The sequence below is a fragment of the Lolium rigidum genome, chromosome 1, assembly GCF_022539505.1.
Source record: "Lolium rigidum isolate FL_2022 chromosome 1, APGP_CSIRO_Lrig_0.1, whole genome shotgun sequence".
In the NCBI taxonomy this organism is placed as follows: domain Eukaryota; kingdom Viridiplantae; phylum Streptophyta; class Magnoliopsida; order Poales; family Poaceae; genus Lolium; species Lolium rigidum.
This window is the reverse complement of record NC_061508.1, coordinates 285,443,427-285,457,362: the sequence shown is the minus strand read 5'-3', so window position 1 is coordinate 285,457,362 and position 13,936 is coordinate 285,443,427. Positions and strand designations below refer to the sequence as shown.

General features: G+C 42.6%; 1 protein-coding gene across 1 annotated transcript; it reads right to left on the bottom strand.

Moving 5' to 3' along the window:
- Window positions 1-1,923: 1,923 nt before the first annotated feature.
- Window positions 1,924-4,415, bottom strand: LOC124683847 (myb family transcription factor MPH1-like). Its single transcript, XM_047218278.1, has 5 exons — window positions 4,164-4,415; window positions 3,091-3,167; window positions 2,714-2,919; window positions 2,547-2,634; window positions 1,924-2,306 (listed from the first exon to the last, which is right to left on the bottom strand). The coding sequence occupies exons 1-5, from the start codon at window positions 4,285-4,287 to the stop codon at window positions 2,046-2,048; spliced, it is 756 nt and encodes a 251-aa protein (XP_047074234.1). The 5' UTR covers window positions 4,288-4,415; the 3' UTR covers window positions 1,924-2,045.
- Window positions 4,416-13,936: the final 9,521 nt, after the last annotated feature.

Here is a 13,936-nt window from a genome sequence, read left to right as displayed (position 1 = left end):
TCAGCAACTTTTCAAATCCCTTGTCGAAGTACCATTCTCTCGCCTTCCACCGCAAAGCAATTCCAGCGTGGTACCCAGCTTTTTCTGACCATTTTCGCAATTTGGGTACAACAGTTTATTGTGATCCTCTAACATTTTCTCCAACTTCAACCTCTCCTTTTCATTTCCGCAGTTCATCTTCGCATCAAGAATGGCCCGACCCAAATCGTCATCCGGGTCATCAAAAATCGGCTCATCGAAAATGAGCTCTTCTTCAGCTTCGTCTTCCCCCATTCTACCACCGTCTTCAGTGAATAAGGGATAGTTGTCACTATCCTCTTCTTCTTCGTTGTCTTCCAATATAACCCCTCTTTCTCCGTGCTTGGTCCAACAATTATAGCTGGGCATGAAACCATTCTCCAGCAGGTGGACGTGAAGGGTCTTCGAGGTAGAGTAATCCTTCATATTCTTACAGGAACTACATGGACAATATATGAAACCATTCGACCGCCTGTTTGCCTCAACCACGTTGAGAAAATAATGCATGCCAGTAATGAACTCGGGATGGCACCGGTCACCGTACATCCATTGTCGATCCATCTGCATTTTATATGTATATCAAAAATCATTAAGTACACAACATCATGGATATATGAGTGACCAACTTAATTAATATTCAAGTTCATCACATAAAACTAATTGTTTTTTATAAAAGAAGAGGGGCTCACCGAGGTGGTACCGTGCCGGCTAGGGGACGACGCCGGCGATCGACAGCGGTAAGGACGGGGATGATACTAATTAAAACCTACAAAACATACCATAATTTCAGCTCAAATTGCATATAAAAAAATAAAATCACTAACTTAGGCATTTAATCGAACACCTTGCTTGCACTACAAAAATAGTACGTGTTAAAACTACCAAAGAACTGAGCTAAATTAGGAACGCCGGAAGGAAGGATGATATTGCTAACCCTTGGATAGATGTATGCCGTTAATCTTGTTAAAATGGTGGAGAAAAATAAAGATTATTGGAGTGTGAGAGGTGGAGAATATTTGGAAATGTGAGAGGAGAAGTGAGAATGAGATATGCAGGGAGCTGGGCGCTGCCGCGCGATCATATAGGCACAGACCCTTTAGTACCGGTTCCTTACACGAACCGGTACTAAAGGTGCAACCCTGGCCCCACCACCGCCTGGAAATCGGGCCCAAACCCTTTAATACCGGTTCCTGTTACGAACCGGTATTAAAGGTCCATAACGAACCGGTATTGATGTCCCACGTACGGAACCGGTATTAATGCCCCCTTTAGTACCGGTTCGTAAGGGAACCGGTACTAAAGGCTTAGATGGATGAGAGGTTTTCTACTAGTGTGGGTGCACCACATACTTTCCTGTGGTGTGCGGTGATATCGACAAAGGGGTGTGTTTGCCGAGTCTCTTGTGTGTTCTGAGTGTGCCGTCATGAAGCACTCGGAAAGGATATTGTTTTCCGCTTTTCGCCGTTAAACCAAGCATTTTTTTACGCAGACGGTTTAGCATGTGGATTGACCGATAGAATGCTCTCGACAACCACACGGCACACATCTCGTCCCCATGGGTTCTTCGTCGTCGTATGGCGCATGCGCTGATCTATCTATGACTTCTTCCATGTCCATCTATGTTTGTCGTACATGCAGGATGTTTGCCTTGCTTTGATCTCACCAATTTTTTTTTCTCTCAGCTCTTTGTTTTCTCTCGTAGCTAGTGTCACAGGACAGGTCAAGAGAAGGGACAAAGTTCCTCACTCGGCCAAAGTTTTCTTCTCTCGGCTCTTTCTTTTTGTCTGAAGTCCATCTATAATCCGAACCAGACTAATAGGAAAAGGAGCCATAGATAGCATATGCACTCATGACTCATGCATGCATGTATAGTGGCATACTCCTCTCAAATGATATATGGCTATCAAAAAATATTTCGAAATAATGCTAGCACGTACGATCTACAATATATACATCGATATGTACAAAGGATGTATACAAAGACAGCTCTACGTATTTACATAGGGGGCCTAGCACAGCTTCTCAGGTCAGGCGAGCCAAGAAGATGGGACAGCGAGGTCGAGGTTCAGGTCTAGGTTCAGACAAGTGGAGCGGTGGAGGTCGCCGGCTCCTCGATCCCTCACCGGGGCAGCGGCCTCCTCAGTAGTCATGCTCGAGCCGTCAATGTCGCTGCTCGCGTCCGCCTCATCCTCCCCCGGAACACCGATCGACAGCGTCAGGTCACACACCGCCGCCATCTGCTTCTTCTGACTCGTCTTGCAATCAGCGTGACACGGCCAGCCGATCGCCTGCAGTGACAGTACAATAGTCAATACATTGCAGTGAGTATGTATGGGAGTAATAGTTTGGCAGAATCTTGGGCCTGCCACCAAACAAACTAAGATAATTAACAAAAAAGATTGAAGAGAACATACATATATACAAGCATGCATATGTATGATCGAATAATGGTAATTAATTGGAAGCTTTGCTTCCTCTGGATATGTTTATTCATTTTTAGTTGCATAAATAAAAACTGAGAATAGTACCTTCTCTGTGGTGATTAGCATGCTCGAGTTCCATGGCGGAAGCTCTCTACTCTGCTCCCAACATCTGAGAACTTCTTCGATGGACGGTCTGCACAACCAGCATGTTTGATCAGCATCAGCATCTCAGTTGTGCACATTAACACACCCAAATTGTTATGCGTACTCACATTTGGTAAGGCGGCGAGGTCGAGTGGTGGTGGTCCCCGCGACTGCGAGGCACCTTACAAGAAGAAGCGTTGATCATGTGCGAAGCAGCTGCCGTGTTACATTCTCGTGACGCATCATCGACGCATTCACCTTGATGACGATTCACAAACGCGTTGGCTGGGGCGTCACTGTTGTTACTGTTGTTGCTTGAGCTTGATCGGTGCATCTGTGGGATCATCAATTTTCGAAAGAGAAAGAAGCTACGGCGTCATGCATGGCCTCTTGGATAAAGCTATATATGAGTAATGCATATGCAAGACATATATGTATGTATGGGGTTTTGGTACACAATCTGAAATGTTTATGCAAGTGAACATCTCGTGTAGATCGTACGTACCTGGAGATGGCTCTTGATGTGAGATATGCTGACTCCCTTCACGCCCATGAGCTGAAGAATTCGCTTCGGTGTTGCCTCTGCAAACAAGATTTTTGAAAGAGAATTTGCATGTCAACATTGGATTAAACTCTCAAGGGGCAGTTTGATTTATGATAGACAGATTTAGGATCAATGCATCTACAAATAATAGTATGCTATATGTATAATATAGAAGTTTTATCCAAAATTGGGATGAATAATACTTCTTTTTGGCAAAAAGACGGGTCAGCTCCCATTTATTGCAAAAAACGACGAGTACTAGTAACTATGACGCCAAGAATTAATAACACAAGTACATCTAAGAGCCATAGAAAAAAAGGATGGGCAAGATATTAGAGTTTCATATGTATTGTTGGATGATGCAGTATATATATTTTTTTATAGAAGAAGGAAACTGTCCATTACGCGCCTTTGCATTGTAGTATTGAGAAACGTTATTTCTCTCCTTGTAGGAAATAAATTTAGTTCTTTTCTTGTGACGGAAAATGATTATTGACTTTGGCGAAGGATTACAGCAGTAAAATCTATAAACTGCTTATACCCGCAATTTTTTCTATTATCCACTAATTTTGGACGGGAGAGGTCCTAAACATCGTTTGCATCATTAATTATAGTGAGTCCTTAAACAACAAAAGTAAGCCAATAAATGAGGAGCGAAGTTCATCACATGCACAAATTTGCTCCAAATTAAGGGCCATAATATCATTTGTTTACCTCCAGAAAGAAATATCTTTTGTCTAGAAAAGTTGTTCATCATGCATGAATATCACGTGGGGTTTTCTTTCTTCCAACATGAACTTGAAAGAACTCGGGCCTAACCTACCACGCAACTAAACCAATACTGAATGGAGAGAGGACTGACTTTCATCGATATCGATCCATACTGTGATATTGAACATATTGCCTGCTATGTAAATTATTCATGAAATCAAGTTTCATATCCACATGCAAAAGTGCAATTAGCAGGCCGGCATGCATGTGATGAGAGAGAGATGAGCGTTTTGTTTGAGAGAGAGAGGGAAGCAAGAACTTACCATCTGGGCCGCCTAGGCAGTCGACAGCCTCGATAAACTGCCGGTGCAGCTCCTCCGTCCACCGCATCCGCGGCTCGTCAGACCGGTTGTACTGCCGGACACCTCTCCTTTGGAACCCTCTCATATTTTTACTCTCTCCCTGTTGCTAGAGCTAGCACTTCAATTCGATCTGATCCCAAGCCAAAAACACAACGACGGATGCAACTGCAGAATGAAGTACTGTAACCATATATGTAGAGGAGAGAGAGAGAGAGAGAGAGAGAGAGAGAGAGAGAGAGAGAGAGAGAGAGAGAGAGAGAGAGAGTTTGGTTTGGCCAAACAATGATGAACTCGAAGCAAGTACTATTATTTTTTAAGTACTTGTTTGCTGCCTACCGTGTGCAAACGTACTATTTATGCCCGAAAGAATGTATGTGATCGGAGAGAGAGAGAGATGTCTGACTTTTCTGACCTAGTCCAGTCAACCATGCTCTCTTGCTCTCAGGAAGGTATAGTCGTATAGAAGCTAGCGAAGACAAGCTCAAATTCGAGAAAAAGTTGGCCTGCCCATGTTCATGAGACAGCCAAGCAACTAGTATACAATAATTCATTCACATATAAGATATATTCATTCACATATATGCATCGAATTGATCCCTCAAGCTCTCACACTATTAATGGATGCATTTGTCTGGGTCTTCCGGCCTCGCAGTGACAGCTACGTATGTGAACAGTTCACCTGTTGGACAAAAGCAAAAAAAAAATGGTGTCCGTTTTGTGTGTGAATTTAACTTGTTCAACGTCGCAGCATTCATGGTGTGTCACTCTCCGAATCGCTAGGTTTGACAAACCTATTAAAGATTTAAAACCTGTAAATAAGTCTCCGGGACCAGATGGATTTACAGCGGGATTTTATATCAAACATTGGGACATTTTGAAGAATGATATTTGTTTAGCTATTCGGAAATTTTTGGAGGGAGGAGAAATGCCAGAGATTGTAAATAGTACAGTACTTGTACTTATTCCAAAGGTCAAGCAACCTCAGGAGCTCTCACAATATCGACCCATCGCACTGTGCAATGTTTTATACAAGATCGCCTCTAAGGTCTTGGCTCTCCGGTTAAGGCCGGTCTTGGAGGAAATAATCTCAAAGGAACAAAGCGCTTTTGTGCCTGGTCGACTAATTACAGACAATGTAATAACAGCATACCAGAGCATTCATTATTTGAAAAAGAAGAAGGGTAAAAGTGGAGCTTGTGCAGTAAAATTGGATATGGCAAAAGCGTATGACCGCGTAGACTGGGTATATCTGCGAGCTATAATGGTGAAACTAGGATTTGCTGAAGGATGGGTTAATCTAGTGATGAAGTGTGTCGAGACCGTTTCCTTCTCGGTTAGGGTAAATGGACACTTCACAGAATACTTTAAACCGACTAGGGGCATACGACAAGGTGATCCGATATCTCCATACCTTTTTCTGTTATGCGCAGAAGGACTTAGCAGTTTACTTAAATATTCTGGGCCCTTGTATCTATCAAGAGGCATACGGGTTGGTGTACATGCACCCTGACTATCACACCTTTTATTTGCAGATGACTGCCTTGTGTTTATACAAGCATCATCAAATGGAGCTCAAAGATTACAAAATATTCTGGAAGCTTACAGGGTTGGATCGGGACAGTTGGTTAACCGCGCTAAGTCAGCGGTTTTTTTCAGTGCCAATTGTTCTGATGTGATGAAGCAAGAGGTTCATGATTTTTCTGGCATTGATGCTGAGGCTTTAGTGGAGAAGTACTTAGGGCTTCCCACTGCCCTAGGGCGATTGGTTGATGGCCAGTTTGATCATATTGTGACGAGGATAAAAAAGTTGGTAAATGGATATGTAGCAAAAAACTTAAGTGGAGCAGCCAGAGAGGTGTTGGTAAAAGCTATCTGTCAAGCAATCCCAACATACTCTATGAGTTGCTTTCGGCTTTCAAAGAAGATGTGCAAGAGGATCACTAGTATTGTTTCTAGGTACTGGTGGGGAGGAGATGAACTTAAAAGAAAGATACACTGGAGAAAATGGAGTGATATAGCAATTCCAAAGTCAGTTGGAGGTATGGGTTTCAGGGATTTTCAGTTATTTAATCAAGCAATGCTTGCGAAGCAGGGATGGAGGCTGATGACTAAGCCTGAATCGTTGTGTGCGAGAATTCTCAAAGGAAAGTATTTTCACAATGTGGACTTTATGTCAGCAAAGAGTAGGAGGAATTCATCACATGTGTGGCGTGCAATTCTACATGGTAGAGAAGCCCTTAGCAAAGGATTAATTAAACGAGTGGGAGATGGGACATCAATTCGTATTTTTGATGATCCCTGGATACCGGCTAACATGAATGGTCGGCCATTATGTAAGCTCCCTAGAGCTAAAGCAACAATGGTCGATGAACTGATCGACATGGAACAAATGTCGTTGGTCTGAGGATAAATTGGAGGAAAATTTCATACATACAGATAAATGTGCTATACGTCAAATACCCTTAGGGAGATTTGCAGAAGATGAGTGGGCATGGACACAGGAAAAAAATGGAGTTTTTTCAGTCCGATCTGCATATAGGTTAATTTCATCCTATCAACAAGCTATACAACCATCGGGTTCAGGAGAGGTTCATAATGCATGTTGGAAGAGACTGTAGAAGCTACCAGTTCCACCGAAAGTCTGATGTTTTTGGTGGAGGGTGATGAAGAGATTTGTCCCTGCTAGACAAATTCTTAAAGAGCGCCATATGGACAAACTTGGCTTTTGTGAAGCATGTGGCGTGCCCGAAGAAACTATCCAGCATGCTATGTTCAGCTGTACATGGGCTAAGAATTTCTGGTCGGAATTGAAGAAATCCATGGGTATCAAAGTTCCAACCTTGCATCCAAGATCATGGGCCATGGACTTAATTGATGGCAGTACACTGTCGAAGGAACAAACCAGTATGGTTCTTTGTGGGTGTTGGGCATCCTGGAGAGAGAGAAACGCTAGAAAACATGGAGAGACTGGTCGGTCAGTCACTGAATCTGTACGCTGGGTGATGCAGACTACTTTCGACCTCGCTCAAGTTGGGCGAGAAAAGGTGGAAAAGGCTCCAAAAAAAAGGGAGCGATGGAAGGCACCTGATGAGGGAGTGCTGAAGATCAATACAGACGCAAGTTTCCTGGAAACTACAATGGCGGGAAGCACTGGCTTCATCATCCGTGACCACCAGGGCAGAATGATTAGAGGGCAAGCACTATGGTATGACCATGCTGCCAATGCTCTGATTATGGAGGCAATGGCTATCCTTGATGGTGCAAGACATGCTATGGAGAGAAACTATGACCGGGTGATTATTGAGAGTGATTCTCAAATGGCTGTCAACTTATGTAATGCCAACGACCAGAATAGATCAGAACTTATGCCTATATGTCAAGAGATTAGTGAGATTAAGAGGGCTTTTACTAGTTTTAGCATATTTTTTGTTGGGCGTGATGCAAATAAAGCTGCCCATTTATGTGCTAAACGAGCTAGTTTTGATAGGAGGAGATGTCTGTGGATCAACTATAACCCAGATTTTCTCGTTGATACTCTTCGGAGTGATTGTAATCCTGTCGATTAATCAATAAAGCTCTCTAAATTCGCAAAAAAAATATTCAAGATTTAAAACTGCCAGTATGTACAACAACTTAATTACGTTGATTAGGTATATATATATATATATATATATATATATATATATATATATATATATATATATATGTATAGTCTATGCGTAGACTTAGTTCAAAGGTATTAAGGCTAGTCATAGTGGGGAGTAACTTAGACTAGTAACATGGCATATGTTACTAGTCTAAGTTACTACCTTCATAGTGGGTAGTAACTAATATGTGGTGTCATGCATTGTGTCATTTACTATGGTGTAGACTCAACTTTTCTTGGGGTGTGTGATGTTATGGTAACATAGCTAGTTACCACCCTACTCTCTTTCTTCATTCATTGCCATGCCATGTCACCAAAATGTCTTGGATTGTGTGATCTTACTAGCTAAGTTACTCCCACTATGAGCAGTCTTAGGAGTAAAATAAAGCTGAAGTATTTAAATCAATTTCAACTCTCCGGAATGCATGGATCTTCCCCCAAGGAAATGGGAAACACAAATAAATATATTTGAGCCCTGGGTTATTCTAGCTATTTGACAAGTTGCATATGTAGAAAAGCGTGTGAAAGCATGTAGAAGTCGACATATTCGTTTAGAAAAAACGATTTTCAGGAACTACAGAGTTCAAGTTGCTAACTCAGTAGGTTGCCTTGTTATTGATTGGGGAAAGGGATGTCTAGCTACAGTATTCACTTTCAAGACCTAAATAGGAATATGTATAGAACCTACCTTGATGTAGTATTATTTTTTTGAAATTGTACCTTGATATATATGACTTGGTGAAGTCGCACAATTATGTCATTTGGATAGTTCCAAGAGTCAGATCAATACATATGTGCTGCTAAAATTTCTCCTCCATAATGGGAATTTAACAACGAAGAGATTATACATGTGGCTGACATTGTAGTCAATGTAGCAGTTTGCGACTACCTATCAACATTACTCCACCTAGCTAGCTAGTGACGCCACCATCAAAGAAAGTGAAGCATTCTCTACGTATGGAAAAATGAAATTGTGGACTTTGGGACCACATTCTTAGGGCGAAAGGTAAGAAAGGGTTTCATATTATGTAGATATCTCCAGTGAAATTCTGATTCGGGGTTGCATTCCAGCATAAGTTTAGAACTTCAGATTATAGAAAGGGACAAGGACGCGGCCTTTTGAAATTCTTTCCCTAGCTAGCTAGACTTAGCATTCTAGGTGCTTTTTCTAAGTACTCCATTCGTTTGGGATTATAAGGCCAAATAGATTTTTAAATATGGTACTAGGGATTATAAGGCCTATCTCATTTACTGCCCCCTCTCCCTCAATGCATGTTCACGATGTTCTCTCTCTTCTCTCATGTATGTGAAACTATTAGTGCATGCGGTAATTAACCAGAAGAGTTATGGACTTTCTTGGTGTTTGCAAAGTGGTTCGCTAGCCTTATCATCTGTATGGTACCAATAAAAATGACAACTTACCTTCTATAGTAAAAATTCAAGAGTAATATAGTATCTCTATATGTATTTGCATTCAAATGGTGTTATTTATTTTATGAAATTTTCTACGTTACGTACAAACTCATAGCATTAGCTGTTCTTTTCTCACAATTTTGAAGACACTAAAAATGCAAAAAATCACTATCTAAACAGGGCAATCAATGTTCAAATCTGACTTAATTAGCACTATGCTTTAAGCTCTACTTTAAAGTGGTCATTTTCCGCTAAAGGTGTCCCTCAATGCATTTGACTCTGCACCTTGCTAGCTAGTATGAATATATAGCTAATTTATTATATCATTCGAGATGAGAATGAGAGGCTGCCAATGTAGTTACGATGTGCACAACTCATGTGAAGTGTTCCAACTGAATAATTGTTGCTGGAATGGTCAACATGATCATATATATTTACACCAGTTGCCCTAGAAACGGCCGTTTGAATTTCATGGCGCATGCAAAAGTATGTAGTACGTACACACTAGACCCGAATAGTACAGTATATTTCTTTAATTCCAAGCAGGCTCAATCACTCAAACGTAAGCAAAATCTGCACCATACAGATGTATGTGTACGTTTTTCTTTCAAAATATGTACTCATGTTGGTCCTAATTAAATACTTTGCACACGTTTGTCTAGATTCGTATATGATTTTAGCGTGTAGATACATGTGAATTTAGGCAAACCTGCGACAAGCATATAGAGAGCCGGAGGGAGTCACTACAGGAGATCGTTTCTTTGCCGTGTACCAAAAATATGCAGCAAAGCACTAAAAGCACTCCGCGAAGCGTGGACGGTGAAGATTGCCTCGGTATAAAACATTCGGCATAGGTTTTCGTACATAACACATATAGCTTTTCCGGTAGTGGGTATTGTATTTGATTTTACCAGCGAACACACACTATTAATTGCCATCATGATAAGAGTAGCTAACTCGATGAACTATGGTGGTTGAAGAATAAACATTTGCATATTAGTCTTGCTAGCTAACTTGTGCACGTAAAACTAATCAACAAGTGGAGTAGCTAGTGCAGAGATTTTGAAGTCAATGCATGGTGTTTTGAATAATACTGTTTGTTGCCATCCTCATGTCGATCAAAGATGGCGCCGACTTCTTTACCTGTTATGGACTTAGAGCATCTCCAGTCGCGTCCCCCAAACCGTCCCCCAAAGGGATTTGGGGCGCGCCGGACAAAAAAACGTTCCCAGCCGCGCGCCCCAAAGCCTTTTTTTGTCCGGCGCGCCCCGATACGGTGTCCGGCGTCCCGAGCCCGTCCCCGTCCCACAGGGGACGCACCGGGCACGCCGGACACAACGAAATGAGAGGCGAGGAGGCGCGGGGCCGACCCGTCGGCGGCTCGGACGCTCAACCGCCACATACGTAGCGACGGTGCGGTTGCCGGGAAGCGGAACCGTCGCATTGGCAACCGCGTCGACGACGCGCCAACCCCGCCGGAATGGAGCGCCGACTCCTCGGAAGAGCAACCGCTGCTCTCTTCGACTTCTGCGCCGCCGTTCATCCGCGCTCAATAAGACCCGTACGTACGCCGTCATTCATCCGACACCTCCAGCGACGATGAGCTACATCTCCCAGCTCCCGTCCGACACCTCCGGCGAGGGAAAGCCCGTCGGCCGGCGCCATTGGTGGGACAAAGCCAGGACGCCGAGCAGCGGCGACGATTCCCCGCCGCCAGTTGACAGCGAGGAGGAATGGCTGGGCTGGGAGGAGGAGGAAGAAGAGAGCGAGGCCGCGGCGGCGGCGGTGGCCCGTGCGAAGGCGAAGGCGGCCAAGGCGAAGGCTGCCAAGGCGAAGGCTGCCAAGGCCAAGGCCGCCAAGGCCAAGGCCAAGGCGCAGCCGACGAGCACCGGCGACGACGACGCGTCGAGCGCCGACACCGCCTCTTCGGAAGAGGTGACGAGCAGGAAGCGCCACCGCGATGACGACGACGAGGCGGGGCCATCGGCGAAGAAGAAGAAGTAGATAGTTTATATGTATTTAATTATATTTTTTCGAAGTTTTATATATAATTTGTTTATGTTCAACCGATTTGAATATTATTAAATAGTTTCTTTCTAGCCAAAAAAAATACTTTTAATGTTTGGGGGCGGCGTTTGGGGGACGCGGCTGGGAGCGACGTCCCCCAAACGCGGCACGAACAAAACACGTCCCCCAAACGCTCGATCCGGCGCGGTTTTGGGGACGGTTTGGGGGACGCGGCTGGAGATGCTCTTATTACTCCTGCATCAGGATTATGTAAGTAGGTTACACTTTGTCTTTCTACTTTATTTTTCCACGTATACGTGCAGCTAATTAACTCTTCTAGTACGTGTGTCATACTTTTTCTACGTGATTGAGACTACGTATGTCGATCCCATGCTTTTACACTACTAGTGTACACGTACGTACGTAGGAGAGAATGTATCAGGAAGAAGATCGAGTACACAACTCAAACTATATATATAGACTCGTACTAATCAACTAACTAACACACTATAACAAGCTAACCCTTGAATAATCACAAGGCTAATTCCAGCTTGACAGTGACCACCCTTACTTTTCGGGCGGCATGCCGTTTTGCGCTCCAAGTCTCCAAGCAAACGTGTACCACACAATCCTCTCTCTCTCTCTCTCTAGCTCAGCAATTTTACATGGCGGACAACAAACTCAATATATCCACATTTCCTTTTTCTTAAGTCTCATTATCATTATAATCCTTTTAGAGGCCATATATATATACTTTCATGGCCACAACACACACTATCTTTTTTTCCTAGCTCTTGTTAATTTAGTTTCAATCTATTTTCGTTGTGATTTCTATAATTAATAGTAGACGGAAATCACTTTGGGTGTTTTTAATTTAAAAAACAGAGTAACACCGTTAGTACATGAAAGTGTTCATTTAGTACATAAACTTACAAACCTTCCAGTCTTATCAACTCGCCTAAGTGAGACACCAAAGTTAAAACCTCTGACTCGCAAAACTGACAATGATCGTGCACCATTTCACCGAGTATTTTAAGGTTTCTTTTCTTAAATAATAGGAAATCATGCACCACATCACAAATATAAACACCCAAGATCATCAAATGGAGCATCACCTTTTCTGCCAAAAACATCAAGGAATGTGAACCAGACCGCTATGACTCAATTTACAAAAAAATATTAGTAAAAATTTATACGGAGATATTATTTGGAAACTTGCGAAGAAATAATATAAAACGATATACTATGTATTAAAAAGTCATCAATGTATAATGATGTCAACATGGAAAACAACAACTAAAGTTTAAAAACAATATTATGTGTCCTAAAAATGCCATAATATGATTTAAATACTTAGAGAGAAAAATAGACCAGTTTTGACCTATGGTGTATCACTTAGCCAAATTTATGTATTAAATCAAACATTTTACAAGTTCATGTACTGAAGTGAATATCCTTGACAGGTTTATGCACTAAAGCGTGTACTTGAAAAATATGAAGCTAGCTAGTTGCTCGTGCACATACGTAACCTAGCGGAATTTGGTACACCTAAACTTTTCGATCAATTAGGTGCACGCATGCACGTGCACATGGTAGTGTGTTGGATGAGAATTCTCGAACCCTACCAACTCGCGAGACTTTATCAGTAGATGCCGAATCGAATGGAAAGAAAGCTGCCCGGAAAAGCCCTGAAAAAGCACTTAGCATGCCAAAGGTCGTGGTGCCCTACCAGACGGCATCACGCATCTCTCTTTTTTTTGTTTGTAAAGACTCCAAAGATAGCTTCTTCTTCTTCTTCTTTTTGTAAAGACTCCAAAGTTTCCGAGGCGCCGCATTATATCACACCACGCGAAACTTTCCATGTATGCACCTACATACGCATAATGCTGCTGCTCCATAAACATTCCAAGATTGGACTCCATCATGCGATACATGTGTGCACGTACGTATAGATACCTATTAAAACTCAAATTTCAAATATCCGAAGTCCAGACAATTTTGGTATGAACGACAGTACAGTAGCGGTTATCAGTGACCTTTATCTAGATTTTTTACTCATTTTTTGCTCTCAATACACGATAGTATGAACGTAGACCATCATGTACGTACGGTAATAAATCTACCTGTTCTGTTTTTCAACGGCATATTGCGACAGTTACCTCAGAGAGCAATAATCCAACCGCGCTCTCCAGGAATTATATTGCCTCAATGCCTCTGCCGGTCGTTTTTCCATCAATCCATCCTGATAAACGTCGTCAAAGCCATGTCTGAACTTTATATAGAAGAATTGGCAGTGTCAACCAGACGTACACCCGAAGTTACTGCTAAAAGTTTTTTCTTCACCCCATGCCCATGCGCCGGCCATGTCGAGTTTTCTCCTGTCTAAGTATTCGGTTCCATGGTATGGGAAGTCAAACGAACGCCCGGTCGCTAGAAATGCTTGTTAATCTAGAGTTGGAATCACCAGGTTTGACGCTCTAATGCCTAGGCGGAATATTATTTTCTATGTAAGGTGACGTTTTCCGTCGATAGCGAGGTGTATGTGTTGACTTCGTCAATCTCAAAACCTGCCGGATCAATTTTATGAGACTCAGTTTCTCGGAGTTGCTCATAAGGGTATGATGTGCGTGTGTTCAGTCGTTCATAGGGGTAAGTGTATATACGTATT